The sequence below is a fragment of the Haliotis rufescens genome, unplaced genomic scaffold, assembly GCF_023055435.1.
Source record: "Haliotis rufescens isolate VD_foot unplaced genomic scaffold, xgHalRufe1.0.p SCAF_1, whole genome shotgun sequence".
In the NCBI taxonomy this organism is placed as follows: domain Eukaryota; kingdom Metazoa; phylum Mollusca; class Gastropoda; order Lepetellida; family Haliotidae; genus Haliotis; species Haliotis rufescens.
The window spans coordinates 13,156,648-13,173,564 of record NW_025963779.1 but is presented as its reverse complement, the minus strand read 5'-3'; the positions used below and the strand labels follow the sequence as shown (position 1 = coordinate 13,173,564).

The window sequence follows — 16,917 nt, the reverse complement described above, 5'->3', positions numbered from 1 at the left end:
TAGTTCCAAATTTTACAGATATGGAGATTGATAGTAAACATATCAGTTGTGTAATATATGGTGTTTTGATATCGTGTTATAAAACTATAACTGCAATTTAGATATTTAATCATTTTTTTGTGCGAAAGTATTAATCCGAGCGATGTGATACATTATGTCATTGACAGCCGAAAGTAGGGCCCGCCATCCGCCATTTTGAAGCAGTTCTGATAATTTCTGTCGGCCGAAGTAGAAACTTAACATTGCCAAAGAGTGTCAAAATGGGTAGTACTGAAAAACTGAGGTTTGTTGATAAGGCCAAAATAGCTGAACAGGCTGAAAGGTATGATGACATGGCAGCAGCGATGAAACAGTGCGTTGAGTGCTGCACAGGCAAGACATCTGACATTCTTTCCAACGAGGAAAGAAACTTGCTATCCGTGGCATACAAAAATGTCGTTGGTGCACGCCGTTCTGCATGGAGGGTCATTAGCAGTATCGAACAGAAAGGTGATATGGCAGGGGGAGAAGGTGCAGAAAGAAAGCAAGCCATGGCAAGAACCTACCGAACTAAAGTGGAAGAGGAGCTGAAAAAAATCTGTGAGGAAGTGTTGGTAGGTGCTCTATGGCAACGCCTTTTTGGGCGGATGTTCTAAGTATATCGGTCGTAAAATATCATTCTTGCGTTATTAAAGTGAAAATGACATTTGTTTCCGGGTCCTAGAATGTGGTGGATTACACAAATGTTTCAGTTCAGTTAACTGAATGTATGTATTGGTTCCATTTCAATCCCCAACGCGAACACACAGGGCCCTATAGGAATGTGATTCTTGGACGTTGTGAATGGGGTTGCCATTCCCATTTCCTCAATATGTCTTAAACTGAATTTTTAACCATTGATTTCAAACTATGTGTTACGTCTCTAAATGCTGTTTCATGTTACAACCTAAGAAAAGAAACACGTTAAGACTGTTGCATGTCGTGTTGATGTTTGAATTTCATTTTGTAGTATGTCTGTTCCGTTACTGCCTTTACCGCTATTCTAAGAAAGGTGACAGGTTGAAATGGTTATTTCGTCACCTTGGTGACGGCTTAACAGTTTAATGTACTCATAATTTGTTCAAACAAGGGCACCGGTGCTTCGCAAATCAATCTGTCAAATATAAGAATTTTCCACTTATCTGAGGGACATGATAACTTTTAAAGTGCCGTAGATGTCCTATTGCCGAAACAGTAGTAGCTGTTGATGTTCTGAGCATAATAAACTATGATTGATCAATTTTGAATGTTAATTATGTCCCAGTATTATTGATCACATTACTTCAGACATAAATCTGTGTCTTGGCAGACTACCTCAGAGACATAAATCTGTTGTTCCAGTAAGATATGGTCCTCTTACTCCTACCTTGCTGGTAACCCAAGGAGTAATTCTAAACTTCAGACATTTGATCATCAGATATGTTGTATAAGGGGCATCTTTGTTATGCAGAACTATTAACCCTGGTAACTCATGTTTTTAACGTCTCCTGTCCAGTTCAGATATTTACACTTATGGCACATGCTCTTGATCATAACATAAACATCTGTTAATGTGCTTAGTTGCTTGTATGTTCAGATTGGAAAGAGGCAGTAAGCATATGAGTTACGAAGCAAGCTTTACTCCATTGCCTTGCACCTTCAATACCATCACATGGTTTCTGGGTTAAAATTGGTCCATGACAACCTATGCTTGTTGTCGAAGTGCTTGAATGAGTCAGATGATTGGACGTCATGACTTCATGAACTCTGAAACCCAAATCTAATAAAATATCCATATGCTAAGACTAATCTACTGAAAATAATGCCCAAATAAATTTTGGACTAGTGGCCTTGAAAATATGTATCGCATTCTACGGTTGAAACTTTAGTATCATCTATTAAGTTATTAAAGGTGACAGTGGCACACAAGTACCGAACATTGCTGACATTACCATGATGACTACGAATGCAAGTCAAAGGAAAAAGACAGATTACTAACTGTAATCTTGAAATTTTGCTCCTTAAATTTCTTCAGTCTCCTTGAATTTCATATTGGCCCACTGAACAAACCAAAAAACTTTTATTATTAGTGTAATTTAAATTTGTAAATAAGTCAATATTAACAGTGTTTCCAAATGTACAAGATAAAGTGCAAATTGAGAAGCCTGTTCTTATTCAGTACCTGCAATCTGCACATCTACTTAGCTTTGTCACAAAGCTCACAATAGTGATGCCTATTTCACTGCACTCAGATCTGATAATATATGTGTCTGACAGTGGAAAGGGAAAATGTTTTGTGATTTATTGCTTCCATGTTTCTAATTTTCAATGTTAACACACATGTAAGTGGAGGAGTTGGCAACTGTTTGTCATGTAAAAGTATGATGTGTTTTGGAAACCTTAAGCCTAACTGCCACATGCAGCCTACAGAAAATACACGATGATGCCACACACTAGAATGAACACACTCTGGGGTCGACACCTGGTTTTAATTCAACTAGTTGAGGTGTAAAAATTCAAACGTAGTCTGCTCATGAACCTACAGCTTACGTTACAAACTGCTTTTATACTTTACATGAATGTTTATTAACATAAGGATAGCTTAGACCTACTCAGGGCCTGTTCTTCTAGTGTTAAAGGCATTCATAATTTCATTTGAACTTGGTTATTTGCTTCTTTTGTTTGGATTTGTTATGTGTAGTGAGCATAATTTGTAACTTCAGGGCTGGAAATAAGTGGTAGGGAGTAGAAAATTTGCTTCCTGCAAATTTTGGACGGATGAATAACTATGCTTTTCATGCTTTTCTTACTATTGATATTTATTGTTCATTTCAGGATTTGCTGGATAAACACTTAATTCCCCAGACAAAAGAAGATTCCTCTGAAGTGAAGACTGGCAATGGTAAAGACAACAAGAATGATAGTCGAGTCTTCTATATGAAAATGAAGGGAGATTACTACCGGTACTTGGCCGAAGTCAGATCAGGAGAAGACAGGGCAGGTGAGTTGACATGTATATTGTAATTGTAGCCTTTTCATCGTTGATGCACAAGTTGCTGTTTTTCTTACAAATTGTCATTCATAGTATCTTTGAATCATGTGCACAAGTAATAATTGGGACAAGTTCCCTTTAAGTTTTCAGTGAAGAAATTGTTTTAAAACTTATCCTATCTCACACTATGCAACCACAAAAAAAACACTCGAGCCATTCTCTAACACACAAACACGTAGCCACCGTGGAATGGAAAGAGAATGATTTGGCAGGAGTAAGTATCTAAGCTTGGGTTGGTCACAGCGCATAGAATTACAGTGCAGGACCTGATTATTTGGATGGTGACCATTGTGTTCGGATGAATTGTTTTTAGAAGCTGGAAACTTCATTCAAGCACATTTCCACATATGAAGCGAAAGAAGGAAGACGTGCATAGTGTGAGATAATATAAGTATTATGAATATACAATTTATTGTAAAATTTACAATTCAGAAAAGAAAAACCCATTATATTCTGTGCATTGCTTTTTGTGTGCATCAACTACTGCTTTTCCTTGTTCAGTTTTAGTATTTGTCCCGTGTGATATGGTATTAGTATTGATGACTGTGATGTAAAAGAACGCTGATTCCAACCACAAGGCCTTTTCAGTACTCCAATGTTAACATTTTTGTGGAGTCCCTAGATTAAAATGCTGCTGCAGATAACCCCAAGAACAATAGGAACCTCCTTAAATTTCTTTACATTGCACCTTTAACATATGGACAAGCTGACAAGTATGTGTTTTGTTGTATGCTAAATATTGATTAGTTTGTTGCATGCTAAATATTGATTATTTTGTTGCAGTTATTGTAGAAAAGTCTGAAACGGCATACAAGGAAGCAAATGAGACGGCTGCAGCGAAAATGGAGGCAACTCATCCCATCAGATTAGGACTGGCTCTAAACTTCTCTGTATTTTACTATGAAATTGCCAACAATCCAGAAAAGGCTTGTCAATTAGCAAAATGTGTAAGTATAGAGATTCTGGCATAAAAAACCCAAACAAGAACATGCAAAATCCGAACGATGAATGCAATACAGTGGCGAATCATGGTTGTTGATTCAATGTTTTGATTGGCAAGTCTCATGTGGAGACTCTTTGATCAATGCGACATCCTGTATATTTTGTGCAGCTTTATCTGTTTACAGTATATCCCTGGTCTTTAACTCAAACTACTGGCTCGCCGACTTAGTTGATGCATGTCATTGTATCCCAATTGCATGGATCGATGCTCCTGATGTCAATCACTGGATTGTCTGGTCCAGACTCGATTATTTACAGACTGCCGTTGTATAGCTGGAATAGAGTGCTGCATTAAACAACAAACAAACCCCTTTCATCCATAATTGAAATACATGGATGCTGGATGTATGCCTTTGCAATATACGCGTACATGATGTAGTTCCCTAGCGTCCGGTTAAACTTCAAGTGTTTTTGAAAAAAACAACCCAACCCTCTCTCATCCCTGTGTGTGACACAAAAGCTTCGTTGTGGAAGTGACATCACAATCTCCACATCAAATCAACTATTCTTAAGAAAATTTCAGCATAGATCTACATTAAGAATATTAGCCTCATTTCAGTGAGCCCTCAATACTTGTCAGATAAAAGATTTTACTTTGAATAAGAATGAACTAGCTAGAAATGTTTTCTTGAGGGAATGGAAGTCCTAGGCTTTAATCCATTCACAGTTGTAGCTAAGAGGGTACCTAAAAATGCAAGTTGAGTACATTCCCTATGCAGAGTTTCTGTAACCAATGTTATGACAATTTTTGGTGTTGTCATTCGAACTGCATTCAAAACAACGCTTTTCTGAATGGATCCAGGGTATCGTAATTTAATGGAGATATATGCTGAAGCTTGAGTCTAGCTCTGTACATTGTCTTACTGTCCAGTATGTTCAGCCAATTTATCATTTAACACAAGATCTACTGCAAACGTTTGGGCTAGACAACAGAATATTGTCTCAATATTTAGTCCTTTAAAATGAGCTTTAGGTGTGCCCCCCAACTTTAGAAAAGTTGACCCAAAGATATGGGAGGCATGGTCATCCCTCCTGCAGAAATACACTTTTGATTCATGGGTTAAGTGAAATTTGTCTGAGTGAAAGGTAATTATTTCTTATCCTAAGACCATCGGCAATTTTGTGCTTGTTCTACTTTTTATACCACAGCACCAAAACACCCGTCCCACTGGTAGTCACTCCAGCGCAGCGACCCTCATGCCATGCGGGGGCGGTCGGGTAGCCTCGTGGTTAAAGCGTTCGCTCGTCACGCCAAAGACCCGGGTTCAATTCCCGACATGGGTACAATGTGTGAAGCCCATTTCTGGTATCCCCCGCCGTGATGTTGCTGGAATATTGCTAAAAGCGGCATAAAACCATACTCACTCTCTCATGCCATACAACTTCCCTCTTCCGTGTTGTCGTTCTGACAGTGCAGTCAGAGTTTTGGTTTGCTCTGGAATCTTTTGACCTGCCTTCTGCGTTATCTGTCTGGGGGCTACTGATGATGTGAATTCGACAGCTTCGGCTCCTTTTGAAGAGATGGTCTCTTATACATCTACGGCAGGGGTTCTGGGGTTATTCCTCAGCAGCAAGGGGTCATCTGTGCGCAGCTTTACCAGGCCTTGGTGTGTCGGCCAGGTCTACGCCAGCATCCAGCCATCTGGAGTTGGAGAGATGCTGGAGATGCCATCTGGAGATGGAGAGCGGTTGCAGACATGAGTTGGTGGGATGTTGTCCATCTTCAATTGGAGCATGATGAGTTGCAGCAGGATAAGCGGTTGCAGTTCAGTGAGCTGTTGGGACAGCCGTTCTTGTCACCTGAGCGTCAATTGCAACCCGATGAGTGGGGAAGTCCAGTAACCTGGCAGATGTTTTGGATTTGGCTGTTGCTTCATTACCTATCACAGGATCGTTAGACAGAACCAGTGATTCTTCCACCAGATACCCGCAACATGACTTCACCTTCACTTCAGTTGCTCTGTCAGTGGATACCAACATAAGCATACTCATCGGCTCATACAGAACAAACAAGTACAGGGTAGAGGATAAAGTGATTGCTGCAGCCGACACGGATGTCAGGACGTCTATGCAACCCTTATTGTTAGTCTCTTCTGCTACTTTTGATGTTAAGCTTTTCTGGGACCTCCACAGGTACGCCCATGCCCTCTCCATTGTGCACACTATTGGCACCTAACTTACATCGGTATGCAATATTACTATGCATGTGGGTCATTTTACCATTGTGCTGTATAGGCAAGTGTGGGTGTACCTCTGGCATATTTGAAATTTTCAGATAGGGGCCCATTTCAGAAACCTAGAGTGAACCCAGCTTTGGATCGTTGGTTGAATATTAAACCTTTGATTCGTTTGGTTTTATCTCAGGGCCTTACGGTTCATCTGTGGCAGACTCTGCTGGATCTCTTAATGTCAGCCCAGGATGAGATGCAAAGACGTCCATTAATGTTTCATCCCCTGCAACTGCAAATTCCCTTTTTCCACTATGACATATTGAACTTTCGAGTACCACTCGACCCATGGCTCAAACTTATCGTTCTTCTAGAAGTGTAATGATACAGTGGGTTCACAATACGAGATACATATCCCCGTACTATGGGTGAAATGTTTTGTTCTGCTTCATTTTTGCAGGTGAATCACAGCCCTGAATAATTTTTTAAATTTCAGAAATTGAAATTGAGATATTGTAGGGCAGAAACTAATGACTAGAGGGCACTGTGAATATTATGTTTTTGAAGCCAACTGGGAAATATTAGTGAATCTGCGTAAGCTGATTATAGAACAGTTGTTTTTTTAACACCAATATATCTCATCACATACCACTACCAGGGTTATTGAATGTACTGGCCAACGTCCTTTCCTGACCAAGGATATTGGTTGTCATGGAGTGGACCAGCTGGGAAATCCAAACTGCCAGTATTTGTCTTCCCTTTTTCCGAATCGGCTAGCAGTAGATCTCAATGTTCTGTCGCTTTTCCACCACATTTTTTGCTTCCACAAGTTCTGCAAAAGGTTCGAACGACAGCCACTCTCCGTTTGATTTGGGTTGTGACTTATTGGCCGGCTCGGATGTGGCTGCTGTCTGATGGTCATCCCGTCAGATTGCCACAGTGGTGGAACCTGCTACACAATCCTCACACACATCAACATAATCTGTGTTTGGGGTTGCTCAATCTGCACATGTGGCATATCTTAAAAAGCCCCAACAGAGGCTGTTCTGGAGGTGTACAGACATGCTGGTCTTCTGCCTCCTCTAGCTCACAACCTTTATGAAATAAGGGTGTTGGCTTAGGTGTTGGCTCACCAACTCACCAATTCTTGAATGAGATGATAGGTACATTGTTACCATCTCTCACTGCACTCGGTTTATACCTTTCATTGCTTGCCAGGGCAGGTTGATGGGGTTAGGGTCTGGCACTGTGGTATATAGGATTCAGGAGCAAGTACAAATTGAAAAGGTCTCAGCAGGATAAGAATCTAATATCATTATTATTAGATTACTGTAATTTGTTGTAAATGAGTTGCCTCCCATGTCATTAAAAAAATAGCTTTAAACTTTGATTGTGCTTGTAATTTGGGTTTAACCATCAGTCTAGATATGGTTGAATTTGCTGAATAGATTCAGCATCAAAGGACATCTTTGAGATATTAATATAAGTAATAAGTAATATTTATTGGTAAAATTGCTGAGAACATGGACATTGGTTTATAAATTAAAGCTTGATCACAATATTTGTGATCTTTTGAACATAAGGAATGACAATAGGCACTACCTAAACAGGTATAGTTTATCAAGATTATGAGCATCAAAATTGTGGGAAATTTTGCTAGATAGCAGTGTACCAGATACCTTCCACCATTTTTGTAAGGGGTGTGTTTTGTTTTGTTTTGTTTGTTTAACACCACATTCCGCAATATACCAGCTATATGATGGCAGTCTGTAAATAATTGAATCTGGACCAGATAAACCAGTATTTGACATGAACATACACCCCTTTTACAACAAGCATGATGGTTGCTGAAGACCTATTCTATCCCGCCGAATCGTCACAGGGGGAAAGGGTGTTTTTTGAACTCATTCCTTTGTAATTGTTTCTAAGTTGTTTAGCTGCAATTTTTTACTTGTTTCACCATGTTAAGGAGGCTTTGGGGGCTTTACTCCACACACAAGCCCTTGTAATGAAAGCTTTCAGTAAATGTTACCGGGTGAATGAAAACTGTTGAAATATGTCCCCGTTCAGGTAACTGAAACTGTCGCATGCCATTCTGAGTAGTTTTTCAATGTTAATGTGGTTTTTTTTATGTATGTGAATTGCTTTGATGCTTAATTTTGTGGTTATATCATATAAAAAGCATACAAATGCAACCAGGTAATTATTTCTGTTAATTTGATACTCATACCTGATTTTTTAATAGATCCACTGTCACTTGCCCGTTTTAGAAGCATCAAACAAATGTGACCGACAGGTATCCAGTACAAATCAAGTGTACCGAAAATTCTAATAGTTCTGATGATTTGGGCAATTTTGATGAGATTAGACTGTTTGATGGCCTGCAGCATTACAAAGGGTCTGTCGCTCATTTTTTATAATATAGTTGTTGCAGATATTTGTGATGTCAGATACTTGGCTCATATGTAAATGTCATTATCTAGATTTACATTTCATGTGTTCATAACACTGTAGTCCTTCTTTATTTCAGGCATTTGATGAAGCTATTGCCATGTTAGATACACTTTCGGAAGAGTCTTATAAGGATAGCACATTGATAATGCAGCTTCTCAGAGATAACCTTACGGTGAGTAGAATTGCATATTGTGACATGCGTGCATTCATAATCACTATAATAAAAGACTGAGGCAGATCTCTGTTTCAGTTATCGATATGAAGTATTATCTTGCTTTTCAATCCTCTAGTCCATGTGAGGATGTTTATCCATGCCCAGCAATCCTATAGTTACCTATAACTGGATGCTCAAGTTTTCAATGTTGATTTAATTGCAAGCGACTTCCAAAATGTGACTTTATTTACCCTGCATAGTCAGTAATGTCAGATGCACAAAAAGAATAGTCCCAAATGACTGCTGCAAACAGATTGAGCGTGATATATTATGAGTAAATAATCTGTATGTTCATTCATGCGCCATGAATTGAAGTCGAGTGATGAATTTAGTCAAGCTCTGAGTTGTCATTTTACCGTTAAACCTTACTAACTTTTAGAGAACATTGAAAATATTTGAAGTTGCCCCTGATTTGAGACAGGCAAAGTGTCGATGTTAGACTATTATATGTCAGACTATATGTCAGCATTTACCGTTTTTAAAAACTTTGGTATAAAGCCTTCCATGGCCTTTTGCTTGTTTTTGCAAACAAATGTTATGAATAAGTCAGGGCTTAATGACTATTATTTACTAACAACACATTGACCTCTGTTACAAAGATTTGGGTTGGCCTAATTTCCCTGTATCTCTAAATAAGTCATAGGTAGCTTTTTCTTGTCCATTATGAAAAGGAATCTAGTCATTTTTCACACTTTGAAAAATGTATATGTTGGCACCTGAGATAAGAAATCTTAAACATGTTAAAAGATCAATAACAATAATTTGAATGCATATATTATGAGTTGCTTTATTTTTATTCCTGATCTAAGTGACAATACTTTTGTCATCATTTGCATGTGACTGAATCCAATATTGTAGCCACCAAGTATTTCTGAAAGTGTCACCAGTTGTAAATTTGTAAAACGTAAGATATATGAGTTCTTTTGTTCATTGGGAATGGTCTTTTGAACAAGGGTTTAATTAATTGATAAGTTTATATTAATTAAATAACCTGCCGTTTCAGTTGTAAAAGGATGTATACTGAGTTGTGATTATTGTTTCAGCTGTGGACCTCTGATGCACAAGGAGACGATGGAGAAATGGGTGAACAGCACGAGCAACAGTGAGACAAATCCAGCCTAGCTTTGTTGGCCGTCTGCAGCTGCTGCTGCCAGTGGCATGAGGGAGGGAAGGCGGCTGGGAGGGGGAGGTAGTGGTGACTGCAGCGCACATACTCTGATGGACATTAAGACAAGACATGCAGACAGATAGACAGTTGTTGGTTTGCCATCTCAGGCACTGCAGGATCCATCGCCATTTAGGATTGATTCGTTGATCATTGCGTTGGTCACTTTTATACAGCAGACAGTCAAGCTCAATGTCATTTATTTCCATGTACGCTGATAACTAAGAATATGTCATGGTTCAATTGAGATAAACTTGAGGTGAAATGATGTACCGTGCCCAGGCTTTGTGAAACAGAAAATGGAAACGAAAGTTGTATCTGATGTGGAATTTTTTTTTTCTATTATCTCTGCAGCGCTACATCTCATGTGTCTATTCTTGATGTGAATCCATCGTCATCAGTCATTACTGATTCTACAGTCTTCACTCAGCCTTGCATACATACTTACATACATACGTATCTACATTAATTAGTACAACATTGCAGCTGACAGGTAGAAGATGGTCAGATCGCATTGATGATGATGGTGATGATGAAGATAGCCCAGAAATTATTCATTCATTAATGTATGTAATCTGTATTGCCAAGTTTGAACTGGGCAACTTGTTCACTTTCTCCTTATTTTCCTTTGTGTTGCTAGAGCTGTTGATACCATGGTCACCTGAGTTTTGGATTGGAACTAACAGAAAAAGTGTTTTTATACGTTATTGTGTATGTTTGTAATCCTTTACTGATTCTAGTCTATCGTAGTTATCCACTACTGGCGTAAGTACATAGTAGTTTCCCCTGTAATCTCAGAACTTCTTGTGGTGTTGATGCATCGTCTATCTTTCCAAGTATGCAAGCTGCTCTTGTTAATCTATCATTATTGATATTATTGTGGCACTTAAATAAATATAAATTGGAAATTGGACAAACATGTGTTAAGCATTTTTGAACTTAGGGTCAGTTTTGAAATAAGGAGTTGGAATTCAAAATACTTACCTAAACAGAAGCATGCTTTTACCTCAAGTACACTAGTAGCCCTATATAACATAGATATACATATTCATTGTATGTATGTATGTATTACTTACAAGGATGTCAGTTTATATGCAGACTGCAGCTACTTTTTTTGTGAACATATTGGCAGAATCTACTTATTTCATGAGTGATTGGGTATTATGATTTACCAATCAGTGAAATTGTTTACCAACTGTGCTTTTCTGATGAAGTCATTTTGTTTTGATCTGTCAGAGATGTCACAGAAGTGTAGTGATCAGTTGAATTTTTTTATACTTTCCCCTGTCTCGTTTCATTTTAATGCCCGAAAAGGCAGGTTAAGCTGTTGCCTTGTGAATTTTGATTGTGTGGTAAATGTGTTTGCTACATGTGCTTTGACATCTCTGCTATTTTGACCCCTCCAATCTGTGACTGCTGGCATATAAAGCAATATGTGTTTGGATGATATATCGACACGGTACGCCCTCTTCAGGTGGGATCAAACAAGACTACTGTTCATCAGTTTTCAATCAAGGCCGTCTTGAACACTCCTTTAATTTCACTTTTTCACACAGAATTTCCCAAATGAAATTATTGAGGACCAAGAATTTTTAATTCCCTTTTCTATTTTGTGGCCAGATCCTTGATAATTATGTCCAAGATAAGACCTTGATGTTGCTGTGTGCACTTCACTTGTTACTGCGTCCTAGCCATGAGATAAATGTCTGCTTGTGTTGCCACCCCAAAGTAGGACTGTAATTCAGCTAATGCTTAAGCCTGTCATCTGCTGGGGAACTACCATCTTGGGTACAACCAAAGACATCTTCATGACATCACAGCTAAAACGGCTTTGCTTGGATTGTTACTATCCTGTGTAGTCAGTGTGTCATTGCTGTTGCCCATTGTTGACTTTATGTGGATAACTGTTGTCAGATCGGAAGCTTTGTCATAACTGGAAAGCAACTAGCAGATCTATTTAAGAATTTATTAATTAAGATGCTGTATGCTGGAGTAGTGAACAGTTTGGAAAGAGGGGTACTCATAAATGCTGATACGGGTTATACTGTTTGGAAAAAGCATTGGCATGTACCCAATTTTTTTTTTTTTTTTTTTTTTTTTTTTGCGAGTATTAGTGTTTCATCTATCCTTTGCTTGATAAAGATGCATAATACTGTTTCACCTCACCAGAAAGTTTCATTTGTCTTGTTTTTTTCTTGCAAAAAGAAATTTGTAATAATTGCCGTACATCAGTGTTGTGCATGGCTGTCAGTTAAGTTTGAGTAATATTCACAACAAATAAACTGAATAAATCTTAGGTTCCTGAGATATGACTTTGTGCCCAAAGCAGCCCCATTGTTGATCAAGGCGTTACTGTAGTGATAACATGATGGTGCAGCTCTGACAACCTGTACGCCACAGTGCAGCTGTCTACAGTGTCTAGTCACCATATGAACATGTCCACAACCACTGGAAATTGGTGTAGTAAAATGTGTTGATTTCATATGCATATCCTTGTTCATTTATCATAATTGAAATTTTAAACAGAATTGTGATACTATGTGTGAGTGAATAATTTGGCAGTGTCTGAGAACTAAGATTTATTTGTATTTTGTTGCCTTTGTAAATGGATTTGAGTTAACATATGAAGAATGTGATAGGTCGATGCTATTGATGGAGTAAATTTTGGGTCGACAATCATAAGACTCAGTTTAGCTGTTTGCATAAACAGTGCATATTTCAATACATTTTGACTGCTTTATCCAGAATGAATATTAATTTTCAATAATCATAGATGCTGAACAGTTTAAGTGGACATTGTTTTCTGATTAGACACTGTAGTATAACAGGTTAACGTTTCTACACACACACACAAACATTGTCATCTGAAGGTTTGGGGCAGAAATGTTATGAATACACATGGAAAGGTGATGGCTGCAGGAGGTTCCAGTTGTTGCACATTAATCCATAGATGAATACTCTTGATAAGTAGTCAGTTTGTTCATATTATGAACAATTCTGAAAATTTGTCACAAGAACATGTTATTTATCATTGCCTACTGATAGAAACTGACAAATATATATACACATGCCAACCAAACATAATTTCCACACACTAAAGGACGAAGCCTCTTATATAATGTCCATATCACAGCTGGTTTAGACTGTATGGCTGTGGCCTCTAGTGAACGGTGGACTGGAAAATGTGATGTATTATATTTAGGTTCAAGTTGGCCTCTACAATCAAGATGAGCAATTGGGCTAATTGTGAGAATACTAGATTGAAAGAAGAAACTTGACCAAAAACAAGCACACCCAGCATACTTCATGCATACAGTCAAGTCGTGTTACTGTGACAATGGGCTTTATCCGACATTAATGTTCGGAAGTCCGTGGAACTTAGACCTGTTAATCCGACAGTCTCCGTCTCGCGCCTAATTTGCAACAAATTACAGCCTTGTGTTTTGATGAGAGATGAGTTGGCTAGTAGATGAATATTACAATAGTTGGAGAGATAAACTCAGATAACAATAAACAATTAATGCTTTAAATAAATAAAACAATTAATATCATGTTTAGATTACCTCAGTCTCATTTAATCAGATACAAGTTCTCGCTACTGCTGAAGACATCCCATTACAGGTCACACCAGAACAACCTTTTGCAAACTTTGACCTGTCAGTAACTAGTAGGAAGTTGACGTTAGCCACTAAGAAAGCAGCATTCTTGAGCTTTTTGGCACTAGTTTCAAGCTGGCAACTTCCATTCCAGACTACATAAGATGAATATTTCCTTTTTCTTTATTTTAATACAACGTATATGTATTATCTATTGTGTAGTTGTCCGGTTTTCAACCAGGGGCCTTGATACAACTTCATTTTGTTTATCCAAAATACTCGTTAATCCGACATGATCATGTGCAATCATCCATGTCAGATTAATGGGACTTGACTATGTACATAATACGGAAGCCCCAAGATATTGAATGGATGGAATATGCTATGGTAGTGATTTGTTCTGGAAAGTGCCAATGTTTGACAGGATATTTGCCCCACACCTCTCGAAGGAATTAAGATGCTTATACCATATACCATGGTATACTTCACTCATTTTTTAACTTTTACCGGGGCAGGGGTGGCCCTGTCGTCAAGGCGCCCCTTGGACCCGCCAGAAACCTGTGATTGTGGGTTCAAAGCCTTGTTCGCCCCGATGATGTTTCTAGGTTTATCTGCACCATACCTGTGCCAGTGGGTTTCACCGAAGTGTTAAACGTCTGAGACCTGCATCACTTAAGGCTTTCCTCCCACAATAGGCTGACACGCTGTGGTATGACTGGAATAATGTTAGTAATAAGTGGCGTTGAACCCAACTCGCTCATTTGAACTTTTACACCTCTTGATGAGGTGACCTGGTTCTCAGCTCTTGACCTGAGATCCAAGCGAGTTTATCATGTGGCATGTTGTCTGGAAACTTTTTCACGGAGCAGAAGGGATAAACTGATGGATATGTACCAAAATATTTTACTCATTGTTTTTACAAGCAAAATTTGAAGAAAGGATTCCTGAAGCTTCTCCAAAAACCAGCATTTCCAAGACCTGTAGATATTTCAATGTCTTTACTTGTATGCATTTGTAGAGCCTTTTGAGTAAATATTGAACACACTCCCTTGATCACCACCTCAGTTAATCCGATCATACTTGGAATGTAACCATTTCTTGATAACGTTTTTCCATTTTGGTCTGAATATGTGTGCTCAAATATGCTTATGAGTATGATTGTGCAAATTCTTTTTTCAATTGAGATTGACAGATGATTTCATGGGCTCACTACCATTCATTATGATCCTGTCAAAGTTTTGACCTGGTATTGTTGAATTTAGCCAAACCTTTAAGCATTCCGATACTGATTTAGTCTCTAAATTAGTTAAGAGGGCTTAAATGTCTTGGCCTTTTCGTCCAGCATCCCTTGTCCAAGCCATAAACATTTCTTCAGAAACCACAGGACCAATGAAGCTGAAACTTAACATACTTGTTCCCTCCAAAGATAACACCACAAGTTCTTCAAGAGGTCCAAGTTCAATTTTCAATATGGCCTCCGTGTCGGCCATATTGATAAAATTCTTTATAGCCATTACCCTGTCAATTGCCATTTTTCTTCTAAACTGCTGACATTGGGTGATCTACAGTGCTGTGGCACTACTTTTATGTTCCCTATAGCAGATTTGCCCCATTTTACAAAATATTAACCCTTACATGGGCTTTGGAAATTTGCCAAGAGGGAAAAAGATAGAAATAGCTGGCTAAGAAAGGGATCGAGTTCAGCTGTTGACCAGCCATTGTTTCTACTGCTCCAGACTTATCTGGCCCAAACGTGTATTTTCTATTTCTGCCCATCCAACAGTAAGTGGGTAGGTCGTTTTTCAGACGTTTGGTTATTAATCATTTGAAGACAGTGATATCTAAATCATCGCAACAAATTTACACTAGTATCATAAAATACCGAAATGGTGATGAAGTTCAACTTGAGAATAGAGGTTAAGGGTTAGGGGCTTCAGATAAGGGTCGGTCCGTTCAAAGACGCATATCTGATTAGCCTTGTTTTCAGGCTGCCAATATTCAGCTGGAATATTGCTGACCGACGGTGAAATAGACCTCCATGCAGCTTGCACAATATGCGAGGCTTAACTGGCGAAAACGCCCTGAAAAAAACCCACTCTTGATCCTGATGTTTTAGCTTAAATGATTTCTAGATTTGTGGATTTTTCAGTTGATTCTGTATCTGCCAAAATAAACGCGTGTAAACACCCCAAGCAATTATTTGGGTAGCCTAGTGGATGGAGGGTAAGCTCCTCACTGAAGGCCTGGTTCAATACTCCCTTGGACACAGTGTGTGAACCCATTTTTGCTGTTAGAATGGTTACCCAGCAACCCATGCTTGTAAGAGGCAACTTAATGTATTTGGCGCACTGCGTGGATTGTTGCCCATAATGTATGTCACTGGGTTTTCTGGTCCAGGCTCGATTATTTTACATGCTACCTTCATCTATAGCTAAAATATTGCTGAATGTGGTGTTAAACAACCACACTCACCATGGTATTAAATGAAATATTGCTAAAAGTGCAGTAGAACAATCAAGCCATTTGTAACTGTATTATCAGTTTTTTGGATGTACGTATCTTCATATGCCATGATAATGTGCAAGTTTAACCAGACTTGACTTTGGAAGAGGCATTGAAGTCACCAAACATTAAAATGTACAGGTTAAATGATTTTTTTATGGTCATGCTGACTTCCTTTGTTGAAAAGATACACAGGCGATGCCTGCTGGGATATTACATAAGCTGCTAGCTGGGCACAAAAAGGCTGATGCTGTGATGTTATTGATCGTGCTTTGTCGACAAGGTTTCCATGAAGAAAACATTACCATTTTGTGTTCTACCCTACCCAAAATTGGTCTTGCTTTTGAACTGTTGGCCAACACCCGAAGACCGCGTAAAACCCAACTATGTTGACTGACTGACTGTCTGTCAACGCTGTCATCATAGAATATTCTTAACCGAAGATGAACTGATTAAATAGAACAGACGAGTTTATGGAGACCACTAATGGTATTGGATGAGACTAATTACACTTAAACATTAAGAAAATAATCGATAATTCAACCTAGGCATAAAAACAATGTGTAGCGATGCAGAAGAGGGGGTCGTCTCAAGAAACTAACCGTAAATTCCTGGAACATTTACGTCTTGAATTGGTTGTAGACCTGCGTTCGTCCCTAAAAAAACCCAATGGGTTCAACAGCTGCCAGAATGTTTGAATTTGCTTGATAAACGTCGCACTCGGTAATGCTACATTTCTATGTCGACGCCCTGTTAATAGTCGAGTC

At 38.7% G+C, this 16,917-nt stretch overlaps 1 protein-coding gene across 1 annotated transcript; it reads left to right on the top strand.

The window, feature by feature from the left end:
- Positions 1 to 156: 156 nt before the first annotated feature.
- On the top strand, positions 157 to 12,534 carry LOC124148206 (14-3-3 protein zeta-like). The gene is made up of 5 exons (XM_046519188.2): positions 157 to 593; positions 2,833 to 2,998; positions 3,833 to 3,996; positions 8,750 to 8,845; positions 9,931 to 12,534. Exons 1-5 carry the CDS (start codon positions 261 to 263, stop codon positions 9,991 to 9,993), a joined length of 822 nt encoding a protein of 273 aa, XP_046375144.1. The 5' UTR covers positions 157 to 260; the 3' UTR covers positions 9,994 to 12,534.
- The last annotated feature ends 4,383 nt before the right edge of the window (positions 12,535 to 16,917 follow it).